The sequence below is a fragment of the Tursiops truncatus genome, chromosome 13 (genome assembly GCF_011762595.2).
Source record: "Tursiops truncatus isolate mTurTru1 chromosome 13, mTurTru1.mat.Y, whole genome shotgun sequence".
In the NCBI taxonomy this organism is placed as follows: Eukaryota; Metazoa; Chordata; class Mammalia; order Artiodactyla; family Delphinidae; genus Tursiops; species Tursiops truncatus.
The window spans coordinates 23012253-23038812 of NC_047046.1; the positions used below are offsets into that span (position 1 = coordinate 23012253).

At 52.9% G+C, this 26560-nt stretch overlaps 2 protein-coding genes across 7 annotated transcripts; both read left to right on the forward strand.

The window, feature by feature from the left end:
- The first annotated feature begins 1024 nt into the window (after nucleotides 1-1024).
- Nucleotides 1025-20870, forward strand: LOC101320009 (SEC14-like protein 2). 6 transcript variants are annotated; one of them, XM_033837180.2, is made up of 13 exons: nucleotides 1043-1171; nucleotides 1568-1762; nucleotides 3339-3414; nucleotides 8090-8133; nucleotides 8475-8595; nucleotides 8829-9017; nucleotides 10010-10105; nucleotides 10273-10333; nucleotides 10730-10813; nucleotides 14296-14402; nucleotides 14485-14624; nucleotides 14772-14941; nucleotides 19741-20870. In XM_033837180.2, exons 3-13 carry the CDS (start codon nucleotides 3349-3351, stop codon nucleotides 19869-19871), a joined length of 1209 nt encoding a protein of 402 aa, XP_033693071.1. In that variant the 5' UTR covers nucleotides 1043-1171; nucleotides 1568-1762; nucleotides 3339-3348; the 3' UTR covers nucleotides 19872-20870. The 6 variants fall into 6 exon arrangements, with proteins under 6 accessions (XP_033693069.1, XP_033693074.1, XP_033693070.1 ...); XM_033837182.2 differs by having other exon boundaries at nucleotides 8536-8595; XM_033837178.2 differs by lacking the exon at nucleotides 1568-1762 and having other exon boundaries at nucleotides 1025-1171; nucleotides 8536-8595.
- A 1405-nt stretch (nucleotides 20871-22275) lies between these two features.
- MTFP1 (mitochondrial fission process 1) lies at nucleotides 22276-25968 on the forward strand. Its single transcript, XM_033837930.2, has 4 exons — nucleotides 22276-22732; nucleotides 23500-23627; nucleotides 24001-24233; nucleotides 25658-25968. The coding sequence occupies exons 1-4, from the start codon at nucleotides 22666-22668 to the stop codon at nucleotides 25728-25730; spliced, it is 501 nt and encodes a 166-aa protein (XP_033693821.1). The 5' UTR covers nucleotides 22276-22665; the 3' UTR covers nucleotides 25731-25968.
- Nucleotides 25969-26560: the final 592 nt, after the last annotated feature.

Sequence of the window (26560 nt, forward strand, 5' to 3'; positions counted from 1 at the left end):
GCCCGCTTTAATTGGGCCATCGCTTTCACTGTGGCTTCCTCCACGTCCACCCTGCATCTCCACCCCGAGGCTGAAGCCTGGCCAGGCAGGCAGCAAAGGGAAGCTCTGCAGAGCGGACAAAGGAGTGGTCACATAGGGGAACCCTGTGCTAGGCACTGCCCTGAGTGCAGGGCAAGCTATGTACATTAGCTTGCTTTATCCTCTCATGCTGACTCAGGGTCCAGATCATCCAAATCCATTTAGGGAATGAAGAAGCTTGGATTCAGAGAGGTGAAGTTGCTCCCTGAAGTCTCATATAAACAAGGGGAAGATTAGGATTCAAACCCAGGTCTTCTGATTCCCAGAGAGGAAGCAACCCTCCATGCCAGCTGAGGGTGCCAGCACCTTATGAGCCTCTCAGAGAGCTGCGAAGGTCAGAAGCGGAGGACAGGGCTCTGGGTGGGGAGATGGGGTCTGGGCTTCCTTACCCCCCCTCAGCCTGCCTGCCCCGAAGGGGGAGGGGAAAGGCTGTTAACACTGAAAGGCCCCAAGCTGGGTTTGCAGCAGTGGTCCAAAATCCATGGCAGGACAGGAGGAGGGCAGAAGCCCCAGAGAGAAAAGGCCAAGGCCACTGTCCTGGAGGCAGGGCGATGGCTAGACTTAGGGGTCCCCTGGTCCCCTATAGAGGCATCAGTCAAGCTTCCTCTCGTATTGGAGGGAGAGGTCCTGCACCGTGGGGACCTGATCTTAGAAGAGCTCAATAGATAGCACCTAGTTGGGGACAGTAAGGCCTAGAGAGTTCAGGTGTCTCCTCCAAGGTCACAGTGTAAGCTAAGGGTAAATTGGGGACTGGAACACAGACTTCCTGTCCTTCTCATGTCTACGGGCCTCGGACCGGGTGGGCACTCCTGCTCGCCTCCTGCTCAGGTCTCCGCTTCAGGAGGGCGGAGGGTACCCGCGTCAGACGCTCCTGCGCCCAGCGCATCTCTCCCTACTCCGCCCCTTGGGATCCTTTAAGAGGCGGGGCTTGGCTGCCAACCGCGGCCCCGGCAAAAGGCTGGGACTTCACTCCCGCGGCGGAGAACGAGTCCGTGCTCTGTCTGCTGCCGCAACCGCCGCGCCCAGAGCCTGGGCCACGATGAGCGGCAGAGTCGGCGATCTGAGCCCCAGGCAGAAGGAGGCACTGGCCAAGGTGAGCCCTCACCCCGTCCCGGCCCCGCCCTGGGCGATGGCCCCCATCCTCTGGCGGCAGCGGGCTGGGAAGGGGCTGGATGGGGGGCGAGCGCGGGTCCGCGGCGAGCGGCGGAAGGAGCGGCAGCCACCGCACCGAGCGGTCCGCGGTCGCCCCCTCCCTCGCTCCCCTCCGTCCGCCGAGGGGACCCCGGGGAAGTTTGGTCGTCCCAGCCCCAGCCGCGAGCGAGCCCTTGGCGCTGCCACCTGGGAAGAAGTGGTTGCTTGGAAGCCCACGGAGGCAGCTGAGGGCACAAAGGCAAAGTTCATTCTCGGGACTGGCAGCCGGGCCCTGGGGGCGGGGGCAGGGGCAGGGCCCTAGGTTTCCTCCCATTTCCGGGAGGTTTTCCTCTTGCAGGGGCAGTGGCACGATGGAAAGGGCCGGAGGGCTTCTTAGGAGACTTGGATGGCTCCTGCTCTGGCACCAAGTCTCTCTGCGACCTTGGGCAAAACCGGTCCTTCTCGGTTCGCTCCTTGAGGAAAGGAATTGAGGAGGTTGGACCAGATGATGTGGAAAGGAGCAGCTTCAAGTGCAAAGCCTAGGATCCTACCGGTGACTGACTGGGTTGGGGCTAGTTTGAGTTGAGACCAGCTCCCCACCCCGTCCTGCAACCCAGGCCCCTCCCTCAACCCAGGCCCCTCCCGGGCTGGGGACTTGGGGCTGATGCTCTTCAAAAGGCAAGGAGGTAAGCCTAGCTTTGCCTTGGCGCCTGGGCAGAGGAGGGGGCAACAGTTCCAGAGCCGGACCCTCTCCCACCAGCTGGATCTCCCCTGCTGCCCTTGGGGAGAGAGGGAAGGTTGGCTGTGCTTGGAGCTGGAGCTGGTTGCATCCAGTCTTAGGTCTGGAGCCTCCACAGCAGTTTTCCATTGCTGAGAAAGTGGTGGAGGGGGCGGGTGGCAGGTGTCTTCTGCCGTGGTAGTGGGGCAGAGGCTCCAGTCCCATGGAGGCCTTGCCCCAGGCTGGGCCTCCCCATCCCAGGGAGGCCGGGTAGGGAGGTTTCAGATTTTACTGCTGACCTGCAGGGGAAGTCAGGCAGAGAAGGGATTAGGTGGTGATTAAACTAGATATCAGGGGCTGGGTAGTGTCCTTGGTAAGGGGTGGCTTCATGCCAGTCTCCCTGGGGGTCTGGGAGCTGTTTGGGGGATGGGATGGTTTGAGTCCCTGGCTGACCTAGGCAAGGGGCAGAGGTGGCGGGTCTTCATTGATCCTCTCTGTGGCTGCCCTGTAGGTCACTGACTAGGGAAAGGTGAGTGGCTGGGAGCAGGAGGCTTGGGGACAGCACAGCACGTGGGGGCATGCTCACCTGCAGGGTAATGAGCAGTTGGAGGGGGCGTGGCCATCCTTGGGGTCACTGTCCAGCTCTCTTGTTTGGCACTCCCTACACTTTCCCCCTTCATGACTTCTGGCTGGAACTCTTCCCTCCACCTGGATTGCCCTCCTTCCTCCTCCTGCTGCCTTTGGAGTCCTCAAGCCCAGCTCAAATGTCATTTTTTATATGAAGTAGTGTGAGACCACCCTCTTCCTGGCCCCAGTCAGCATCAAACTCTTCCTTCCCTCTGCTCCCTGGACACATTGCTCACCATTCCATTACTAAGGGGACAGGCCATGGTGGAAAGAGTGCAGGCTCTGGCCTGGGACAGACCGGGGTTTGCATCCCAGCTCTGCTGATTACTAGCTGTCGACCTTGGGCATGTTACTTGGCCTCTCTGAGCTCTAATTACTTCATCTGTAAAACGGGAGCAGTAATATCTCTAGAAGAATGAATAAGCACCGAGGTCGGTGCTGGGCACACGAGGAATGCTTGGTAAACTTACGCTTTTGCTGTGGCACACCCCAGAGTGTCTACTGTGGCGGTTAGCTGGGGGCTGTTCTGCCCAGCCATCACACTGGAGCGTGTAAGTGCGCACAGCCAGGCAGGGGCAGTGTCTTACTCCCTTCTCACCTCCTCCTGCTACTCAGCTCCCACCAGCATGACCGACAGAGTGTCCCACGCTGCTCAGGTGCTCAGCCAGTGTCTGCAGAGTTGACCCGTGTTGAGCAGGGGTCCAGCAAAAACCTCTATGGAGAGTCCCGGGCAGAGGGCGGTCAGGGTGGGACCTGCTACTCACCCAGCTGCCTCTCCCTACAGTTTCGGGAGAATGTCCAGGATGTGCTGCCCAGTCTGCCGAATCCAGATGACTATTTTCTCCTGCGCTGGCTCCGAGGTGAGGAAAAAGGGGCTGCAGGAGGCTGGGGCAGGGGCTTGGGCTGGGGAACAGAATAGCACCCTCTGGAAACCCTGCCCCAGGCAATCTCAGAATCTGGAGTATTCAACCTTCAGAACTAAAAGCGTTCTTGGCAATGATATAACCTCAACCCTCCTGTTGGATAGATAACGACACTGAGGCTCAGAGAGGTGAGGTAACTTGCCCCAAGTCGCACAGTGCTGAACTGCAGGCAGGGAGAGGACTAGAGCCAGGTCAGCTGACTCCCAGCCCGGTGCCCTTTCCATCCACTCGATGAATCTACTCTGCCGATGGATGTGGGGAAACAGGTTGAGGAAAAGCCAAGAAAGGCCCCAAGCTTGTGGGAAGTTGGAGGCAGAGCCAAGCTTAGAACCAGAGTCTTGGCCCGTGGGAGAGACTGGCCCTCTCTGTGGCAGCTTGAAGGAGGGGCAGAATGCACGGGGAACACGGTGGGTGGGGTTCAGCCTGACCTAGGTTAACAAAACTCCCCTCAAGCCATCATCTGGCTCCATGGCCCTGAGATCCATTCCAGCTCTGCCCTGGCCTGGCTCTGGTACCTGGTCCAGGGGTGAACATCTGTCTGAGGCTCCTCTCTGGGAGAGCTGGATGAGACAGGGTGCCCTGCCTATGGCAAGATGGGACATGACAGTGCTATGCCCGTGATGATGCAGTGTACACGTTTCTACTAGCATCAGGGTCAGACTCAACCCCATGTTGCAACTCCTGAAATCCTTCCGTTCTTTTCTTTCTCCTCCTCTCCTGTGATTCAAGTCATGTGCCACCCTCTCTGGTTCTTGTGACACACTTTTTTTTTGGCTTTGTAGAAACTTTATTGCCAGACATAGAAATAATAGAGAAAATTCCTCTGTGTTAGATTAGCAGAGATTAAATCGTGATAACAGAATCAGAGCCCAAAATATTAAAGTATAAGTCATGGCCAATTACTTATTTATAGACACAGACACACACATGTATACCCTGCGAGTCTTGGGACAGGGGAAGAGATGTATTTTCCTTTTCTGTCCAGAAACTGAATAGAGCTGGCACACTCTTGAGAGGCTGATAGCTAGCAGGCCCCCCAGAGCAGACCCTGTGTGCCTCTGAAAGTGCCACTTGCCCTTTTCCCCCTAAAAAGCTGTGAACTCCCCCCACCCCACCCACTCAGAGAGGCAGCAAAGAGGCGGCGGTGGAGTCAGTCCAGAGCTGGAGGACATTTTGGCCCAGCCTTTGCTGAAGGGCTGTAGCTGGAAGGGGGCGGGTGGGGAGAGTGGGCAGACAGCGCTGCATTAAAGGGCCAGCTGCAAGATGATCAAACAAACTACCCAGCTACTGTGAGGTGGGGGAAGTGTGGTTTCAGAGAGCTGTTGAATTGAACAGCTTCACAGCTCTTTTTTTATCTGAGAGAAGGCTGGCCTGGGGCCCTGGTTTCCCAGGCACCCCAACTCCCCAGTCCTGGGATAACCCCTCTCTTTGCAGGAATATAGAAGAGTGCAGTTATCCTCATTTGCCAGATGAGAAAACTGAGGCTCAGAGAGGAGAGGGCACTTAGCTGAGGGCACACAGCTAATGTAAAGCAGAATCAGGGCAGAAACCTAGGGCCCCTGATTCCCAGGCCATCGTCCTCTCCAGTAAGCCACAGCTGCCTCCTGAAACCAAGCTCTGCCTCTTCAAACCAAGAAAATATCTCCTCTGCACTTTATTTGTGCCTCACATTTCCCTGGGCAGGAGCTCAGGCCTGGTCAGACTCTACTGTGAATTTCAATTAGGGTTTTTGTCGCCTTGCTTTTCTTTTCTTTTCTGTTTTTGCCACGCTGCACAGCTTGCGGGATTTTAGTTCCCTGACCAGAGATTGAACCTGGGCCTTCAGCAGTGGAAGCTCGAAAGCTCGGTGTCCTAACCACTGGACCACCAGGGAATTCCCCCCCCCCTTTTTTTTTTTTTTAGAGAAACCTTTTCTTTTTCTCCTTTTCATCTAAAGGAAACATTTGCAAGGCACATGCCAGCCGAATGTCTTTGTCTAATCTAGGTGTGAGTGAGCACTGGGTTCTTCCCTTTCTCGAGTGAGCACTGGGTTCCTCCCTTCCCCCGACATGGGCTTGGCTTTCTGCTGGGCCCCAGGCCCGAGAGCAGGCACACAGATCACTGCCTCCCCCCGAGTGGGCCTGAGCTCTGGGCACCCCAGCGAGGGGGCTCAGATGGCAAGATAAAACGAGGAGGTGGAGGAAACCTGTGAGCCTGGCAGAGCAGGTCTGAGTCTCTTTGTTTTCCAGGACAGGAAGAGATCAAATAAGAACCCAGGACAGCTTGCTCCCAGGCCGGCCTCTCTGGCAGTGCCCTAAGCCATGCTTTGAGCTGCCCCTGACCAGGGTGGCAGGAGCCCTGGAGAGGCATCAGGCCGGTACTGCCAGGGGCAATGGAAACTCCGAGAGGGCCCTAAAAGACCCTGGATTTTGGACCCCAGCAGCTAAAGGTTAACTGGAGAGCCTCCCTGAGATAAGGGGGCCCGAAGTTCACCACCACTCCTGTTCCCAAGGAAGATGACTCTCCTCACAGTTGGGCGTGTCCCTCCCATGGAGGAGTCCCACTTTCAGGTCCAGCTGGGCTACCCCAACATGATAGCATGGTGCCTTGCATCTTCCAAGTGTTTCTAGCTCACTGGATGATTTGGCCAGAGATGTGCAGTATCTTGTCCAAGGTCAAACAGGAAGAAGGTGGAAGGGCTGAGATGCAAACCCAGATTATATTCCTCTGAAAGCTGCCCCCTGCTGCTACAATGGCATGTGAAGGGTGACCATGAGAAGGAACTTCCCAAGAGGGAAGGCTGCTCATTTCTGCAAACGTGTGTCTAGCACACATGACAGGGTATGGCATTGGTCAAATCTCTTGTCGTATCCTTGAGTGCAGGTGAGTGGACTGCATTTCAGGGCAGCAGAGTCAGGGAATGTGCTCGGCCACTCCCGAAGAGCAGTGATTAAGGGGCTGGTGACAGTCCAGAGGGCAGCCTGTCTGGCCCAGGTTCCAGGGCTGTCAGCAGATCTGGATGTCAATCAGACCCATAGAGGACATACAGCTGGGAGGGACAGTTCATAGGTCAAATGGCAAAATTGGTCAGAATCTGGATCTCAGAAACTCTTTAAAAGATGAAATGCAGGGGCTTCCCTTGTGGCGCAGTGGTTAAGAATCCACCTGCCAATGCAGGGGACATGGGTTCGAGCCCTAGTCTGGGAAGATCCCGCATGCCGTGGAGCAACTAAGCCCATGTGCCACAACTACTCAGCCTGCGCTCTAGAGCCCATGAGCCACAACTACTGAGCCCGTGTCCCACAACTACTGAAGCCCGTGTGCCTAGAGCCCATGCTCCACAACAAGAGAAGCCACCACAATGAGAAGCCTGCGCACCACAATGAAGAGTAGCCCCTGCTCACTGCAACCAGAGAAAAGCCTGCCTGCAGCAACGAAGACCCAACACAGCCAAAAATTAAAAAATTAAAAAAAAAAAGATGAAATGCAGCTGGCCATAACAAGATGAAATCTGATAGGGATAGATCCAGAAAACCACCTCTCAACCTATGGGGTAGAGGATTCATAAGCAGCACAGGTGAAAAGGATTTGGGGGTTTCAGTTGACTGTAAGCTTCGCCTGAGTTAAGGGCCTGGCCTGTTGCCGAGAAAGTTCTTAGGCTTAATTGGAGAAGGGTAGGCAACACCTGTGCTCTGGACCACACACTTCAAGAGGGGCACTGGCAAACTGGAAAACATCCAAAGGGAAGTTGATGGACTTGAAACCAAGCTTTGAAGGATGGTTAAAGGATCCATGGACGGGCAGCATGATAGCAGGGAGCACTCAGGGTGGCAGCACAGAATTTGCGAGTATTGGAAAGGTGGTCACGTGGCTGAGGAAGCACCCCCACCCCTCCTCTCTGAATGTCTCTGTAGAGGGTCCCTGCTCAGTACAATAGTGAGGGCTGTGTGCAAATGGCAGCTTGGATTGTTTGGGAGCAGATGGCCTTGGCGGGCAGGGAGGTCTTTGTGTTCAAGTTTGAGCAGGACAGCATGTCAGGGTTTGTACATGAAATTGAGTTGAGCCAGGTGAACTCTAATTCTGAAACTTTCTGGGAACCCTGGGAGGACGAGGGTCCTCTGTGTCCCCCTGGGGTATGCATGGGTCCTCTGAGGATATGGCAAGGTTGACTGGAGGCTCATCTCCCCTCCATCCTACTGGAATGTTCTGCCAGTCCTGCCCCAGATTATGCGGCAGCTGTATTCATCTTTGAACCGCAGGTCAAGCTCTCAGGACTGGATGTTAGACCGTGGAGGAGATTAACTTTGTGGAAGGAGAAGGGTAAATGATAAGGGGGCCCAGGGTTTGCTTTCCCTGACAGGAGATAAGACCCTTCACCTGATTGCATCCACTAGGGTAAAACTCTTTTGACCCTGAACTTGCAATGCTGCCCCCACCTGCCCTGAACCTTGACCTGCTTTCCCCACAAGCCCAGGGGCTGTGGTGCTCTAGAAGCAGTGAATGTCCTCACATTAGCTTCTATATGTGGGGTGATCTGAGAGTCAGCAGGCGTTTCCGCACAGGAGCAGGGAAATCTTCCCATCCTTGGCGCCCAGGCTGCTATCCTAACCCTGACCACGTTTCCCTGTTATAGCAAGAAGCTTTGACCTGCAGAAGTCTGAGGCCATGCTCCGGAAGGTGAGACCCATTTGGCTCCGAAGCCCACTGTTGCCTCCATTTCTGCCCATCAGAATCACGCCGTGCTTGGACTTCTGTCCACCCCCTCCCACCCCAATCACCGCCTGTGGCTTATGTGACATATCTGAGTATTAGCCGACCCGTACTGCCTTATCCTCCAGGACAAAGTGCATTCCCTTCCCTGGAAACAGAGCTTTCATAGTTCTGGGCCAGCCAAGAATTATAATCTGTTCTGCTGAGATCTCTGAAACAGGCACTTCCTTCTTTTCCATTCCTGCTGGTTGCCTTCTCGTGACTTACCTGTGGTCCGGTGGTCTGTTCGTGCTGTCACCCATTGCTAGATGCCTGTTAAGGACCACCCCCTCCCCGCCCTGCTTTTTTAAAGCCCTCGTGTGTTTGCAGCATGTGGAGGTCCGAAAGCAAAAGGACATTGACAACATCATGAGCTGGCAGCCTCCAGAGGTGAGAACAGATTATCCCGCCCCACACCACGTGAGGTCTGTTAGACCCATGATCTGTATCCTGGGTCTATGGGACTGGGACCCTCAGAGGAAAGGTCTGACAATGCCAAGTCATTGAATGAGTATCCATTGGCACCCAGGGGCGGATGAACCCAGAGGAAGGCCCTGGACACCGGGAAGGTATGGCTGCCCGGGGCCTGCTGACCAGGCACCCCCATCTCTGTCTGGGCCCAGGTGGTCCAACAGTATCTCTCAGGGGGCATGTGCGGCTATGACCTGGATGGCTGCCCCATCTGGTACGACATCATTGGACCTCTGGATGCCAAGGGTCTGCTCCTCTCAGCCACCAAACAGGACTTGGTCAAGACCAAGATGCGGGACTGCGAGCTGCTTTTGCGGGAGTGCGCCTGCCAGACCGAAAAGGTGAGGGGACCAGCACGGCTGAAGAGGAGTTACGCCCGGTGGACGTGGTCACGCAGAAGTGTGGGTGTCACACGTGGCTTTAAGGGCAGCTTTAGGCCCTGATGTTTAGGTTTCATAGACCAGTGAAATTGCAAAGTTTTAGGGACTGATCTATGTCCCTAATTGTCATAATTAACCCACCAAACTATAGGGACGGCATTGTCTCAGAATAAAGGGCCGTCCTTTAATTGGGTAAAGTTTAGCTTCATAGAAAACATGCTACGTTATCATTACTTTTCTTCCTTTATCTGGGCACCAGAGGAATCCTTGTCAGGGACCACCCTATCCCTGGACAAGTATTTGGGTGCCGCTGGTGTCAGTGAGCTCAGATTCTGTGCTTCCCTAACTCTGAATTCAGACAAAGCTAAGGACAGCTAATTCTCTTACTGGAAAAAGACTGAAGAGCGAGGCGGAGCTGCCATGGTCCTTTCCCCTGCCCTCCTCCTCAGCAGTCGTAAAGATCCAGTGAGACCATGTGATACGTTTGGGGACATTTCAACAGTGTCATCCACATTCACTGAGAACCTAGTGTGCGCAGAGGCCCTGTGGGGCTGGGCACGCAGAGAAGCGTTAGAGATGCACCTTAAGGGCTTAGGTTGGATAGAGAGCATCTGTGCCTGCGAGATGAGTGGCTGCACGGGGTGCAGAGGACGAGGGGGGCCACCGGGTCAAACTGCAGAACAGGAGCGACTTCAGATGTAATCTAAGTTCACCCAGCTGTTTACTGGATGAGAACACGGAGATCTAAACGGGAAGGGTGACTTGTCTAGGCCGCAGTTCCGGCCTGGGGTAATTATCTCGATTCAGAAAACCCTAGGTACGGCCCTGCCGGATCTGGTTGCAGTATGGGTGCAGGGTACAATCAGCACTTTCCCTGAACCGGGGTGGGCCTCCGTGTGTGTGTTGTGTGGGGGGCAGCCTGATGTGACTTTCTGTTCCTCTGTCCCCTGCAGACGGGGAACAAGATAGAGACCATCACCCTGATTTATGACTGTGAGGGGCTTGGTCTCAAACATCTCTGGAAGCCAGCTGTGGAGGCCTATGGAGAGGTGAAGGCCAGGGCTCGGGGGTGGTGGAGGGTGAGAGGTGAGGGTCGGGGGGTGGGTTGGGGGGGTGGGTCCCTCTGCTAGGAGGCCCTGTGGGGTGGGGGAAGCCAGAGGAAGAAGGGCCTCCCTCCCTGGCACAGAGTTCTGAGCCCACTGGATTCTTTCCACAGTTTCTCTGCATGTTTGAGGAAAATTACCCTGAAACACTGAAGCGTCTTTTTGTCATTAAAGGTAAGTTGGCAACTACCTGTGATGAAGCCCAATGGGAAAGAGGGGCCAAAAATATTACTGGGACAGATTAAGGAGAGTGAAATAGAGTGAGCCGAAGTCAGGGGTGGAGGGTGGGGTCTTAGGACCTGTTCAGAAGACCGACCCATGATGTACGCAGACCACTTTGTAATTCACAAAGCTTTTAGTATTCGTTACCTCCTTCGAGCCACCGAGCCCCGTGAGAAAGGAAGACCATCCCCCCTGTACAGACAGGAAAGCCGAGCCTCACATAGGGCTGCCTGTGTGGGCTCCACAGCACCAGGGAGTGCATGGCCAGACACTGGGGGCTATGGTGGACACTGTTAGGGACAGAGTGGGGACTGCTCCTGGCCTCACATGGCCTGGTCTCTGTTCCAGCCCCCAAGCTGTTTCCTGTGGCCTATAACCTCATCAAACCCTTCCTGAGTGAGGACACTCGTAAGAAGATCATGGTCCTGGGGGGTGAGTAGCCCAGACCCTCCTCCACTCCACGGCATGGCTGCAGCCCCGCTGGGGATGGCATTAGAGAGCCAGAGCTGCCGGGGCGAAGGCTCCCTCTGCTGGTTTGGGAGCAGTGGGACCCAGGAGCAGGCTGGGCCCTAGCAAGGGGCTTCCTGTCTGTTTTCCTAAGAACTCTTTCTCTCAGACACTCCGGGGAAATTCAAAGATGAATGGAATGCAAGTCCTTGTCCTCAATAAGCTTGCAGTGAAACAGGAGACTTTTAAGAGAAAGCTAGGACACAAACTAGAAAAGGCATAGATGGACTTCCCTGGTGGCACAGTGGTTAAGAATCCACCTGCCAATGCAGGGGACACGGGTTCGAGCCCTGGTCCAGGAAGATCCCACATGCCATGGAGCAACTAAGCCCGTGCGCCACAACTACTGAGCCTGCGCTCTAGAGCCTGCGAGCCACAACTACTGAGCCCGCGTTCCACAACTACTGAAGCCCGTGTGCCTAGAGCCCATGCTCCGCAACAAGAGAAGCCACCGCAATGAGAAGCCCGCGCACTGCAATGAAGAGTAGCCTCTGCTCACCGCAACTAGAGAAAGCCCACGTGCAGCAAGAAAGACCCAATGCAGCCAAAAAATAAATAAAATTCCTTTAAAAAAAAAAAGAAAAAAAGAAAAGGCATAGATGCGGCAGAGAAGGGAGGTCACAGGAGCAGAGGTTGCTTTCAGTTGAGGGCAAGTACGCATGGATTCATTGGATGGGCACCTGCTGTGTGCCTGGCCCTGGACTAGGCAGGTGTCAAGGCCACAGAGGTAAGACAGAGTCCCTTGAAGAGCTTGTGGCCTCTCGGAGAAGGGAGACACAAACAGATGTATATCAGCGCAAGATGTTACGTGTAAAAGAGAGGAGGTGAAAAGCCCATGGGAACACTGAGCAGGGGCACTCACCCCGCCCAGCCTGGGGAGGGGGCGATGCCTCCCTCACCTGCGAGCTATGGAATGAGTAGGGTAGCCAGGTGAAGCAAGGCAGGAAGCTGTTGGGCAGAAATAAGAACAATGAGCAAAGACCTTACACACCATGGCACGGGCAGCTGAAGAGGGCACACGGCAGGGTGTGCGAGAGATGACGTGGAGAGGGAGCCAGGTGCCAGGAGCTGGGTCACAGAGAATCCAGGGCACTGTGTCGGGAAGCTGGGACACAACTCCACCGGCCACTGGGCACCAGAGAGGAGTTCCTGAGCCGGGGCAGGGGGTGGGGTACAGGACCTGATTCTCAGGACAGATACCAGTTTGTATACCGTGGCCACAGCCCACGTACCAGGTGTTGCAAGCCTGAGCCACGGCGGGGGCTGTAGGGACGGAGAGGAGAGGATGGATTTCAGACTTTCGTAGGAAGTGGAACAGCAGAACTCAATTGACTGGATGTAGGAAGGGAGGAAGAGAAATCTAGAATGGCTCCCTGGTATCTGGCATGAGTGACAGCATTGCAGTCATTCTGATGCAGTTAGTTCCACTGGGGAATAATACAGTCAGAAGGAAAGGCTTGAAGTTGAGTTCTAGGAGTCTGTGAGGTGTACACATGTTGGGGATGCCTGGGCCTGAAGCTTAGCAGCAAACTCCAGTCTGGAGATTTGGAGTTTTAGATAGAGACAGCAGCTAAAACCTTGAGAGGAGGTAAGACTGCCCACAGAACAGAGGCTGAAGCCTGGGGAATATCCAGGCTCAAGGGCATCAAGAGAAAGAGGAGCCCACCAGGGAGTGAAGAAGCGATTGCGAGGTTGGCGGGGAAGAGAGCAGACGGACACTGGATAGGCACGGCAGCAGGAGAACATCAGGGGACGAGGGGAAGCCAGCAAGGAAGACCCATGGGAATCAAGCCAGCCAGGGACAGGCAGGAGTCGAGTTTGGCTGGAGTGTGATGTGGGGTGGTGGGAGAAAAGCCTAGAAAGGGAGATTGGGACTGGCTCGTGGACGGCTTAATGCCACCTGTGGAGTTAACTGGGGGTAGGGAATTCTGAAGGTTTCTGAATGTTCACCTTCAGGCACCACATTGAAAGTGGAGGTTTTCCAAATGTGTGCTGAGCCTGGGTGTGGTGCAAAGCAGTCTGGAAAGCACAGGACTTCTGGGTGCTGGTCCTGGCTCTAGTGCAACAAATTCTGTCCTTGTAGCCTCAGTTCCTCTCTGTGAGATGGGAAGAATCCTCCTGGCCTTATTCCAACCCTCCAGCTGAACTGGGTGAAGAAACAACGTCTGAGGAAAAGGCTCTAATGATTTTTGGCTTTTCTGTGGCTGCCACCCACCATGAGCATGAGCCAGTTCGGTTTCCTGGCAGCGGGGCTGCAGAGGAGGTTCAGTCAGTTCCCCCACCCACACCTGAAACCCTTTCAACCAAACCCGCCTCGGGCTGGGAAGGTACCGGATCTTCAATAGAGGAGGGGAGAAATTCACCCTGGGCTGGTCACTGGTACTCAGCACAGATTAAAGCACCCCTGGAGTTGCATGGTCTCAAGTCCCTAGAAATCTGAAGGCTGGGAGACCCTGGACCATCCCTGTGGGTTTACGGGCAGCACCAGCCACAGAGGATGCTCGGTGGTACCCTGTGACCTGGAGCTGCTCTCTGTATCTGGTCTCTGTTGTCAGCAGGGAAAGGTTTCCATCCAGTATCAAAATATTGTCTTTGGCTGATACTTGTTTAGGAATCTGGCACAGAAATGGATCTCAGCCTTGGTTGGACTTGAGGCAAACTCTCCTAGTCAGGAAAGGGCTTGGTTATTTAAAGAAAAAAAAAAAAAAAACCAAATCACTGGTAGCCAAACAGCCTACAAAACAAGAGAATGAAACTGTGGCTGGGGTAAAGCCAAGGGAGCCCATTTAAGGGGTCGGTCTACAGTGATGCATTCATTCAATAAATCACGAGTGAGCACAGTAGGTGACAGTGGTCATGACCTCACGCTCAGTCTAACTAGGGCAGATCATGTTGACTGCCCTCCTGCCTGCCACATGCGCTGTTCCCTCTGCGTGGAATGCCCTCCCCTCCTTTCTTTGTTCCCTCCTGCTTGCACTTCAAATATTTGTATCCCCTCTTCCTGGGAGTGATAATACACTCTCATACAGGTACGGCATTTTACAGTTTACAACGAACACCCTCTCAAGTACTTAGTTCACTTCACTCCCACCATAACCTTGCAGGGCAGGAGGAACTAGGCTCAGAATGAAGTGATTTATTTGCCTCAGGTTGCTTCGCTGGCCAGAGGCAGTGGGGACAGGACCTCTGTCTCCTGCTTCCTGGTCCAGAACAGGGCAGTCATCTGGGTGACAGCTCCTCTTGAACCCCCTGCAGAGCTGTGCGCACGTCCTGTGCTTCCAATGCCCATGTTTTGTGTGCGGGGGCAGACAGGTTTTTTCTGCCTCTTTTGTGTAGACTGCCAGGGCTGTGATGAACTCCTGCCCTGGTGGTGATCCTTTTCTCTCCTTCCTTCCCTCTCCTGCCAGCAAACTGGAAGGAGGTTTTACTGAAATATGTCAGCCCTGACCAGCTGCCTGTGGAGTATGGGGGCACCATGACTGACCCTGATGGAGACCCCAAGTGTAAATCCAAGGTATGGGCTGCCAGGGGCCGGAGGTGACCAGAGACACCTGGCTCAAATGCACATTCCAGCTCACTCCGTGCTCTGCTTCTAGATCAACTATGGGGGTGACATCCCCAAGAAGTATTACGTGCGAGACCAGCTGAAACAGCAGTACGAACACAGTGTGCAGATTTCCCGGGGCTCCTCCCACCAAGTGGAGTATGAAATTCTCTTTCCAGGCTGCGTCCTCAGGTAGGGTTCTGGACCCTTCCAGGAGACCTGAGCCTTCTGGCCATAGGTGCTGGCGGTGGGCTGGGGTGGGAGAAGCCCTGGTGGCAGGACCCCCGAGAGGGAACATGCAGACGGAATCACGTCTAAGTGGGTGGGTGTCCCCTGCAGGTGGCAGTTCATGTCGGATGGTTCGGACATCGGTTTTGGGATTTTCCTGAAGACCAAAGTGGGGGAGCGGCAGAGGGCAGGGGAGATGACAGAGGTGCTTTCCAACCAGAGGTACAATGCCCACCTGGTCCCTGAGGATGGGACCCTCACCTGCAGCGATCCTGGCATCTGTAAGTCTCTCTGTCTTGGCTCGAAGCCCCTGCTCTAGCTGTTTGCCCGGGAGGTCCCTCTTTCTCCATGGATTTAAGTTCTCACACTGTTAGAACTAGAAGTGGAGCTCCATCAGTTTCAACCTCTCTTGCATAGGTGAGGAAACCTAGGCCTGGAGAGGTGAGATGACAGGCTCAAGGTGACCTGGTCCAGGTGTAACTGGGGCTGTGACTGCCATTAGACATTTCCTGGGGATGCGCCCTCCCCAGACATCAGAGAGGCAGAACACGTTACGTAGGTGTAGGGATCACAGGGTGAGCAGAGTGCTGACAAACCTAGCCTTGACTCTGCTGAACTTCACTCATCTCCAAGTTGATCAAAAAATGGCCACAGAACATGAACAGGAAGTTTACCCAAGAGGAATAAGAATGGCAAATAGACATTTGAAAAGGTGTTTAACCTCACTTAGCTTTGCAATATCGATTAAATTCCCTTTGACTCAGCAATTCTACCTCTGGAAATTTACTGTACAGAAATATTTACACAAAAACACAAAGATATAGGTACATGGATGTTCCTAGCAGTTTGGGAAACTGATAATAAACTAAATGGCCTTAAGAAGGTCTTGTTAAGTAAATTATGGTCCATCCATATAATGGAATACAGTATACGCATTAAAGAGAATAAACTGACATATAAGATGTCTGATACATGTTAAAAAAAAATAAAGCATGAGACTTAGCATATATGATGTATACTCACTTTGGCTAAAAAAGGTCAAAAGAATTCTGGGGTTGGCCGCTTTTACCTTCTGAGATGGCCCACACTCTGTCTGTGGAGTGTGTTTCTCTAAATAAATTCACTTCTTACCTACCAAAAAAAAAAAAAAAAAAGAATTCTGGGGACTCTGCTAATGCTAATGGTGGTAGGAAGCTTATAGAGGGCTTTCGTTTCTTTATACTGGCCCTGCAAATACAGTTTATGTTACAAAGAACATGTACTACATTTATAAGCAGAAAAATCACATACACACACACACAAAACCCCCATCAAATCTCCAGTTTCCTCTCTGTCTGAGCCAAGGGGCCAGGCATGGAAAATCAGTGACAGCAAGGGCTTTGTCATCAAGCTGAGATGGACTTGACCACTGACTAGTCCTTAGGCAAGTGACTTGGCCTCCTTGAGCTTCAGTTTCCTGATTGCTACAATGGGGATCAAATTCTCTACCTCATAGGGACACCTGATGATGAAATGCGATCAGGTCTGTGCAGCACTTAGCGTAATGCCTGCCACGCAGCACTCAGCGCACTGTGGCCACCATTATTATCATTAGGGGAAAACCTGGGGGAGAAGGGCCACTGGGGAGATAGTGCCAGAGATGGGAGAAGCCCTGCGCCCTGTTTTCATGGCAGCACTGCCAGAAGTCTGAACTAGCCCCACAGATGTCTTGGCCTCTGTACTTGTCACACCATTGCCCCAACCTCAGATCCTGTGTCCTCCCCCACAGCCCAAGCAACCTCAGTCTCCACCGCCCCCTCCTCACATATACTCTGTGGTCTGGCTCCCCAGGGAGGAGAAGTATTCTTGTTAGTGAGCTGTCGGGTCCTGAGGGAGAAGGCGGTATACTGTGTGCTTCATCAAGAACAAGGCTTAGCACCAGCCCAGACACTGTCATCCTCAGAGCATAAAGCATTTTGTACATATAAGCTTGAATTTCTCTTTTAAAGGACAGGGAAGCTGAGGTATAGAGAGGGGATGTTATCTCTCCCACAGCGTAGCCTGCATAGACAACAAGAAACGGAGACAGGAGAGAATCCTAGGGTCCCGGTAAAGGATCTCGTGACCACAGACTACCCTAGAGATGATCATGTGACAGAGGAGAGAGTGGGGTCCCAGACCTGGGAAGTAATTTACCCAAACTCAGCAGAGCCCAAACCGTTTTCCAGCGCTGCCCACTACCTCTCTGTAGTACCATGAACCCTTTAACATAATCAGGCTTAGGTTTGCAAATCCCAAATTATAGTTCCCCTTGGATACATTCCCAGATGGAATGTTTATCTGCTTGTGGGGCCTTGACTGGGAGATTCCACTTTTTTTTCTCCCAACTAATATTTCCTGAGGTCCTGAGTGTAGAGTACTCTTCTAGGAAAGAAAAAGATTCAGAAAAAAAGATCTGGAGCGTGCATTGTGGTCTAGAAGAGCTGAAGCACTGTAGGAAGGTTAAACAGCCCCTCTAGGCACCAGAAGACCCGGTTTCTGAGTCCAGCTTTGCCAGTAACTCTCCGAGTGTCTCTAATTAGATTTTGCTCTCTTTTTCCTTAAAATGAGGGGAGTAGGCTAGAGCAGATCTTAATCTGGGGTCTATGATTCTAAATCTTTAGTGATATAGATCTTTAAAGACAGTGATTCTAAATCTTTAAAGACCAAACACCTCCCTTTTATAATAAGTGGTGTCTAATGTCCCCTTTACTACTCTGAAATGAAATTCATAGATATTATAACCACCTACACACATAATTAAGAACTCAATATACTCTCCTATCTGGAATATAAAAGAAATAAAAGGACACTAAGAATATATATGTTTTCTCAATACATAAATGAGAGGGCACAGTTACCCCCAGCTCCTCCTCTCTTCAGAATGGTGACTTTCCCATTGGGAACCACTGCCCCAGAGGGTCCAAGATGGGCTCCATGGGATCTGAAATTGTATGCTTTCACCAGATTCTCAGGGGGGTCAGTTCCCCAACAAAAGTGAAGGAGCCCCAGCCTGGAGGATCTCTGGGGCCTCTACAAGTCTGTGAGTACATGATTAGTGTCAAAATGAACCACTTCCCTCGGGCCTGGGCGTCACAACAGCCCCTTCCTTGTTTCTGAGGGCAGAACATCATGCTAGGCAGAGTCATCTCAATCCTGATGCTTGGTCCAAGGAGCTCAAAGACCTCTTCTCTAGCATGACTGACTCTGGTTGCTAAGGCTCTGTCATCCAGGTCAGAGAGGAAGCTTCCCTCTTTCCAGAGGCACTACTGGTCCTGAAAGACCTCTGGCTCAGAGAGAAAATCAATGACTATTACTCACTTCACACCATGAAGAAAAGGGTGAATGGTGTGTCTGCCCTCAGTCTAAAACTATGCATTTTATCCAGGGGCAGAAAAGGGGAAAGGTTAAATCTCAGGATTAAATGCACAGGGTTTTTTTGGCTGGGAAAAGTTAGAGACCAGGATAGGGAAGGGGCAGAGGTAGTGTTTTTGTTTTCCCACTCTGTTCTTTGGAAGGGGTGTTTGACTGGAATGGAAAAACTTCTCAAAAAAAGAAGGGTTAGATTAAAAGCAGTCTGTTCCTTGGCCAAGGGTTGGAAGCCTTTTCTGCCAACTGCATGCCCATTTTCTCTCCCCAGAGGAAACCACTAACAGATCTTGTGTATTATCCTACCAAATATTTTCCATCCCTTTAGAAGCATTATGTGTTTCCATAATATACAGGACATGTGCCCACCCATATACATTCATAGGAATTATATATGTTATTCAGTGTATATTTGAAGGAATTTTGAAATTGTAAAACTTGTCAATGTAGGTAGACCAAGTAACAAAGCCAAAAAAAATTTTTTTACATATATTAACAAAAATGTTAGAAATGGTTTACAAATTGTTCTGCAACTTGCTTTTTTTAGCCTAAGGATATATTGTCACTAGTTTCCCCAGTCACTTCTATGAAGCTCACCTCTTTCTTTTTATACAGAATAGTATTTCAATAAAAACTTTTAAAGCAATTCTTCTTTGAACATTTTAGTTTTCCTCATCTTTTATTACTACAAATAGGGGTGTATTGAGCATCTTTGTCCATTTATCTTTCTGTGGGGTAAGTTTCTGGTTCAAAAGTTTGCATATTTTGGGCTTCCCTGGTGGCGCAGTGGTTGAGAATCTGCCTGCTAATGCAGGGGACACGGGTTCAAGCCCTGGTCTGGGAGGATCCCACATGCCGCGGAGCAACTAGGCCCGTGAGCCACAACTACTGAGCCTGCGCATCTGGAGCCTGTGCTCCGCAACAAGAGAGGCCACGATAGTGAGAGGCCCGCGCACCACGGATGAAGAGTGGCCCCCACTTGCCGCTAGCAAAAGCCCTCGCACAGAAACAAAGACCCAACACAGCAAAAATAAATAAATAAATTACAAAACTCCTACCCCCAACATCTTCTTTAAAAAAAAAAAAAAAGTTTGCATATTTTACCTTTTGTCAGAAACTGAACAGGATTAGGCTTTCTAGGGCCCAAGTCAGGCAGCAATGCAGGCCAGAGGGAAATTCCAGCTCCATCCCTTCCTCACTGTGTGACACAGTGACTTTCTTTTTATATAACACAGTACTAATGCTGAACTCAAGAGTTATTGTGAATAATATATATAGATTGCCATACCAGTATTGAGTCACATAAATAGCTGTTGTTACCATTACTATTATTATTATTATAATAACTACTGCTGCAACTAATTCTACTCCCTCCTTTCAAGACCCAGTTCAAGCTCTAACTCCTTTAAAAAGCCTTTCACATGATTTCAGTCTACAGGGCCCCCTCGTTCCAAGCTGTTACAGACGTGACTGTCTCTGCCACTCATCTGGCACTTGGCATGTTCTTATATATTTTTCTCTTCATGAACATATTGTAACCCAGCTAGACTAGGTTTCAGAAGGTGAAGGACCATTGCTTATGCTACCTTCAGCCTCATTACCTACCACACTGCCTTGCTCAGTCAACCAAAATCACTGTGTCCAAGCTCTTTGTCAGAATTGCCTGAATGTCTGTTTTTTCCCCTCCCCTCAGATGTCCTGCGGTTTGACAACACCTACAGCTTCATTCATGCAAAGAAGGTCAGTTTTACCGTGGAGGTCCTGCTTCCAGACAAAGCCTCAGAAGAGAAGATGAAACAGCTGGGGGCAGTCACCCCAAAGTAACGCCTCCTCCCACAGCAGGCCTGGCTCCCTCAGCATCTCCCTGTCAGTTTCTATCCCTTGTAGCAGTCATTTTCCCAGCACTCTGACGCCCAAAGAAACTGGGCTAGAAGAAAGACCTCGGGGCTGGATCTGGGGAGCCTTCATTTCAGAATTAGGAAGAGGGAGACTAGCTGAAGTGGGCCTCCTTGCCTCTCAAATTACTAAGGAGTCCCCAGGGGCTGGGCACCGTGACAGCATCTGTCTTATAAGCTGTGCCAACTTCACCTGTCCAGTGACAGATGAGACAGGGAGGGGGGAACCATGGGGTGGCAGGGAGGAAATTAGGAAAAAGGGGAGAAATTGAGACCTAACACTTCAGGGAAGCCAGCTGCAGGGGAGGAACTTGCTCCCAAATGAACATGTAAGTCTAGATCATAATGAGGAATAGCAAGGTAGCCGGTTGCTAGAGTTATGGTGGGGGTCTGAGGCTCTTCTGAACTTTCTACCCAGGCTAGGATCTTTTAGCTTTTCCCAAGTCTTGGGAGAGGGCCCGAGTCAGCATAGGTCTTCCCTTTCAAGGGTAGACAGGCAGGCCTCTCCCTCGCCTCGAGGAATCCAGCAGTTCCTGGGTCCCACTGGCTGCCTCTTAAATTACTAATGATTGTCAGTGACTCAGCTTCCTGGGACAGTGAGCTTTGGTACCCAGCCACTGTCCTTCAGTGCAAACAAAGCACAGGGAAGTTACCTCCAGGGATCCCAGCTCCGTGAAGGGCCAGGGAGGCTGGCGGTGGGTGTGAGTCCTGAAGCTTCCACCCCTCAGAAACCCAGGCCCTGACCCATCCTGGGGAGATGGTCCGGCCAAGCTGAGGGAGCAGGAGTCAGGGGCAAGGCTGGAACTGACAGGAGGCCCCGAGGCCGCATGGCTCCCAGCCAGACCCCTCAGGAGGATATCCTGACCTTGGTTTACAGCGCTCTGTTAGGAAAAGTAACCAATGAATAAAGAACTTTCAGCGCGCAGGGCGTAGAAGTCAGCGCCTTCCGCCTCGCTCCTCACAGTTACTCACACACGCAACTTCCGCCGTGGGGTGCCTGCTTCTCCCCTTCAATAAGCGGGGCGCATGCGCAGAAGCCATCTGCTAGTCTCCTTCCGTGCGCTGAAGGCGTCCTGACGGCCTGCTCGCCCCCTGATTGGCCCAGCCGGTGGGCCGTCTTCCGCCATTTTTGCTAAGGGCACTAAGGGTGCACCTGACCATCTTAACGGTCAGGACGGAGACCCCGCCCAACTCGGGCTTCTCAGAGCGGGCCAAATAGTGCGGGTCTGGCAAGCGCGCGCAGCGCCTGCGGTGGACCTGGATTGGGAGGGTCACGGAGAAGCGACGATCACGTGACTTTAGGGACCGTCTCCTAATTCCGCGCAGGCACTGCCAGTGTTTCTGGGGTTGAGGATCACTGAGTCGCGATCCCAGCTTCCTGCGAGATCACAGTTGACCTGGCTGCCCTACATGATCCTACAATGATGAAGACTCCCAGGGCTGAAACCAGGGACCTCAACAGGGAGGCTGTGACCTTTATTTGATGATAATAAAGCTAATTCTTTAATGAGCGCCTCCTGGGTACCAGGCAACAGCCCTGTGTTTATCGCCTTATTGCAAGGATTCAAGGAATTAATACATTCAGAGCGCTTAGAAAGCCTGGTACAAGTGTACGCTCAGTAAATTTTGGCTACTCTTGTTTCTTACAGGCGTGGCTGACAGTTCATAGGCGGCACAACTAGCATTTGAACCCAGGACTGCCTGTCTTTAAAGGCTGGGCCTTTGCTCGCTGGTACCCCCAAAGGATTCACAGAGCCTTAGTGAAGTGCACTTATTCCTCACATGGGTAAACTGAGGTGCAGCAGGGGAAGAGTTTACTCTTTAGTAATCAATAACCCCACGTCCTCTCATTCTGTTCTCATTTCCCTGAAGTCTTGTACCCCAACCCCGTTTCCCTGGCCTCATTCGTTCATTCGTGGTCCTGCCCCGAAGAGGCTCGGTCCAGTTAGACTCCAGTGCTTGATAGATGAGCATGGGGTAGGGACTCCTAAGAGTCCAAGCATCCACATCACCAGGGTTCTCACCATTCGCTCCCCCAGCCTCATTTACTCAGCTCACCTTAGGAGCATGGGAACTGGAGCTGCACTGCCTGGAGTCAAATGCCAGCCTCACTACTCAGCAGTTATATGTCCTGGGAAAGTGATCTATTAATATTTTTCCTGTGTCTCTATTACTCATCGGTAAAATGGGGGGGGGGGGCGGTGTCCCAGGCTGGTGGGAGGGTTTAAAGAAGTAATCCATCTAGAGTCTTTAGCCAATGGTCTGGCCGGTAGTAAACTCAATAAATGACGACTGTATAATTAATCTTCGAAACCGTCCCAGGACTGAACCAGTCCTGTTGCCCAATTAACAAATGAATAAAGTGAGGCACAGAGAAGTTACAGGCTCTTGCCCGAGGTCACAGAGCCAAGAAGTGTAGCATCCCGTATTTGAACCTCCGTCTCTTTGGTTCCAACACTACAGCTAGTGCTGGAAGAGGATCGCGCCAACCGCTCGACTCTAGAGAAAACGTGAAGAAAATTAAGCTGTAAAACTCAAACCTGGGAGAGGGGCTCCGGTGCGCGGGGGGAATTTGCAGACGCTCCCTGCTGGCGGGGACTACATGACCTATGCTTCAGTTGGGGACCTTCGGCTCAGCTCGTCCCGCCGCTAAGAACGGGAGTGCTGGTGGAAGCCGAGGCGGTAGTACACGCTGCAGCGACTGAGGCCAAGGAGGAAGCACCATGTCCGAGCCGCCCCCGCGGGGGGCCGAGCGCGACCTTTTCCGGGACACGTGGGTGCGGTACCTGGGTGAGCGCGGGGCAGGGGGACAGCGATCCCTACACCACGTGTCTGGGGAAGCTGGGGTTGCCAGACGCCGGTCAGGGACCTGGAGAAGGTGGGAGGATCTTAGTTCTCATTCAGCCAGGGAAGAGACTGGGCTCAGAGAGGGTTCTGAACTCGCTCAAGGTCACACAGCTCTGGTATTCCCAGCCCTGCCCTCGGGGTTTCTGCTGGTCAGACTCCCAGGTGGAAGCCGCAGCTCAGGTAGGAGGATGGAACCAGGTGGTCGGATCGCCTTCTGTGGCATGCCTGGCACAGGCCTGTGAAGTCAGGGCATCTGGACTCTCATCTTGGCTCCTCCCTGGCTCTGAGCCTGTTTCCTCCTCAGCAAAAAGGGATGAACGCAGGGTCTCGCTCATTGGGTGGTAATAATAAGGGTAGAATGAGATAAAGTACATAAAGGCCTGGCATATGGTGAGCCCCTGGTCAGTGGGGCTGCCTTTAGTCTCTCTGCCTGTTCGGCCATCAGCTCAGATGCTTCTAGAACCCAGGCTGTGAAGGCAAGTGAGTGATGAGAACGGTGTCTGCGCTCAGCTCTTCCACGAGGGGAGAGTTGGGGTGGGCATCATGAGTGCCATTTTATAGGCTGGGAAACTGAGGCTCAAAGGGGTAAAATTACTTGTCTAAGGTCACCCAGCTACTGCTCAGCAGAATGACATAAGAACCAGCTCACTCAAGTGCTCCCTTGTGGAACAACCCAAAGGCTCAGGAATTAAATACCCCCTCCCCACCAGGCTACGCCAATGAGGTAGGGGAGGCCTTCCGCTCCCTGGTGCCTGTATCTGTCGTGTGGCTGAGCTACGGTGTGTCCAGCTCCTACGTGCTGGCTGATGCCATTGACAAGGGCAAGAAAGCGAGAGACGTGAGTGTTAACCTGCCCCTCAACCCCCCACCCCCGTCCACTCCCCTTGTGGTCAGTCCACAGCCTTGCATGTGGTTAAGTCCCTCTGGGACAGTCCGGTCCCCACAACCTGGCCTGGTGGACTCCATACCCCGGTACCGTTTGTAGCATAGTGCACCCTGTCCCCGGCGCAGGTGACGTAATCTATATCCTAGTGCTGGATATGAGTGAGTCCACCCTCAGCCCTGAATTGGTGGAGTCCAGAACCCAACACTAGCGTGGCTCTGTCCCCAACCCCCTTCACTTCCCTCTCCCTGGTCCAGCCTCATGCCCCTTGTCCACAGGGTTTCCCGCCTCTGCCTCTGCTGGATTAAATGTCTCTTGTGCCTGCCAGGTGCCAAGCCCTGAGGCAGGCCGCAGCACCAGGGTGACCGTGGCCATGGTGGACACCTTCGTGTGGCAGGCTTTGGCCTCTGTGGCCATCCCAGGCTTCACTATCAACCGTGTGTGTGCTGCCTCTCTCTATATCCTGGGCACTGCTACCCGCTGGCCTCTGGCTGTCCGCAGGTGGACCACCACCGCACTGGGACTACTGGCCATCCCCATCATCATCCACCCCATCGACAGGTGGGTGCTCCTCCCAGCCCCAGGGATCATCCACCCTACAGGCGGGGATAACCTTTGAGAGGTATGGGGGTGTATCCACTTTTCACAGAACAGTTGTAGCGGAGGCAGGGCTGGCACTTGGGGCTCCTGAGGTAGAAAGGACAGTCTAGGCCCTTGTCATATGATCTGGCAGATACCCTGGCCATAAAGGTAGGAGGTGCTATGAGAGTATGGGACGCAGGACAAGTAAATTCCCAGAAAAAAAACTCAGTGTTAGAAAACCACCAGAGGTAGGCAGGAACAGGTGCACCCTGGAAGGGTTGGGTTTTGAGAACTTTTGGTGACAGAAGCCCAACTGAAACTGGGTTAAGTAAAATAGGAATTGATTGTTTCACATAACCGAAAAGTCCAAAGCTATGCTACCTGGAGGCATGGCTGGATCCAAGCACTCAACTGATGTTATTAGGGGTCTGGGTCTCTCTGCTGGCCTTCTCCCCGCCCCACCCCGTGTTGGCTTCAGTCACTTTTCCTTCATGGGAACAGAGATGGCTCCCAGCAGCTCCCAGCTCCCCTCCCCCCAGCTTAGCAAGCCCCATAGGAAGCTTCTTTTTTTTAATTTTTTTTTTTTTTTTTTTTTTTTTTTTTTGCGGTACGCGGGCCTCTCACTGTTGTGGCCTCTCCCATTGCGGAGCACAGGCTCCGGATGCGCAGGCTCAGCGGCCATGGCTCACAGGCCCAGCCACTCCGCGGCATGTGGGATCTTCCCGGACCGGGGCACGAACCCATGTCCCCTGCATTGGCAGGCGGACTCTTAGCCACTGCGCCACCAGGGAAGCCCTTTTAATTTTTTTTGATGTGGACCATTTTTAAAGTCTTTATTGAATTTGTTACAATATTGCTTCTGTTTTATGTTTTTTATGTTTTAGTCTTTGGCCGCGAGGCATGTGGGATCTTAGCTCCCCCACCAGGGATCAAACCTTCATCCCCTGCGTTGGAAGGTGAAGTCTTAATCATTGGACTGCTGGGGAAGTCCCCCCATAGGAAGCTTCTTAATAGTGACAGCAAAAATCCCAAGGAAGGCTGTCATTGGTCCATACTGGACTGGGTGCCCATCCCTGAGCCAGCTTCCCTTTTCCGACCGGCCCGGCTTGGGTCACGTGCCTTCCCTTAGAACCAGAGATGGGGCCAACCCAACTAGATGAACATAGAGTGGGAGAAGGAGTCTTTCTCCTCAGGAACATAGCTGACCTTGAGGTCCTGTGTGAGTCTTTTACCCTCTCTGTGCCTCAGTTTTCCCAACTGAATAAAGAGAGGGTGATGGCTGACACCAGGATGGCACTTGTGTACTGCATCCAGGAGTCCCTTTCTTAGCCCTGACCTCCTACCTCCCATTCCCCCATTAGCACCCCTTGGTTGCCTGCTCATGACCCTCCATTGCCCCACAGGTCAGTGGACTTCCTCCTGGACTCCAGCCTGCGCAAGCTCTACCCCTCTGTGGAGAAGCCCAGTTCCTCCTGACCCCACCCCAGTACCTGGCCTGTGGGTTGGCCCACTCCCTGCTCTGTTCCAACTCCCTCCTCCTGCCAGGGGTTGCGGATGCCTGGCTCTCTGGGACCCGAGGCCCTGGCACCTGAATGGGTTTAAGCTGGATGGAAACTGAGAGACAAAGACCTCAGAGCAGCAGCTACGGTGACTCACAGACAGGATCTGAACCCCATCTGCTTCCATGGAATCTGTGATACTGAGTTGGACTGGACTGTGAGTGGGCCCAGCCCTGTCTTTTGACAGGGCAATAACATACTCCCATGGAGCGTAAGGAGACTAAGGCCCAGACAAGGCAAGGAATATGGCCAAGATCACTTGGCAAGCTGGGGACTTACAGGATTCCCAACGGCTCAGCCAGGTCACCCCATGGCAGTGTGGCTGACGGAGGAGCAGCAGGCACTTGGAGAAATGCAGAACACTAGTGGGGACCCTGAGGACTGATTCTCTGGCAGCCCCTTCCTGATGCAGGGGCTACTGGGGTCTAGCTGGAAGGCAGCACAGCCCCCGGTCCAATAAATCCTCAAGAAGTTGAGTTTTCTCCTTTTCTGTTGGGGATGAGCAGGGATGTGGTGATGGGGAGCAGGGCTGGGGGCCCTCAGAGCCAGAGGCCGATGTCTCTGGCAATGCATCACTCACAGTGGCTAGCACTGGGCCTGTCTGGTACCTCCCCACCCATCAATGCCCCCCTGCAGATGCCTGGGGTTCCACCGTGGTGCTGCCAGTCTCCTTTGGGGTAGGCATTGCCCTCTTTCTGCAAGCCTCCTAAAATAACACTGCTGGGAGGGGAGCCTGCTGGGCAGATA

What these genes read in the sequence shown, in the direction of transcription:
- LOC101320009 (XM_033837178.2), top strand. Translation starts at nt 1,118, where the DNA reads ATGAGCGGCAGAGTCGGCGATCTGAGCCCCAGGCAGAAGGAGGCACTG. An exon ending in TGAGCTGGCAGCCTCCAGAG is followed by an intron (nt 8,596 to 8,828) that starts GTGAGAACAGAT and finishes GTCTGGGCCCAG; the next exon opens with GTGGTCCAACAGTATCTCTC. An exon ending in ACCCCAAGTGTAAATCCAAG is followed by an intron (nt 14,403 to 14,484) that starts GTATGGGCTGCC and finishes CTCTGCTTCTAG; the next exon opens with ATCAACTATGGGGGTGACAT.
- MTFP1 (XM_033837930.2), top strand. Translation starts at nt 22,666, where the DNA reads ATGTCCGAGCCGCCCCCGCGGGGGGCCGAGCGCGACCTTTTCCGGGAC. An exon ending in AGGGCAAGAAAGCGAGAGAC is followed by an intron (nt 23,628 to 24,000) that starts GTGAGTGTTAAC and finishes TGTGCCTGCCAG; the next exon opens with GTGCCAAGCCCTGAGGCAGG. An exon ending in ATCATCCACCCCATCGACAG is followed by an intron (nt 24,234 to 25,657) that starts GTGGGTGCTCCT and finishes ATTGCCCCACAG; the next exon opens with GTCAGTGGACTTCCTCCTGG.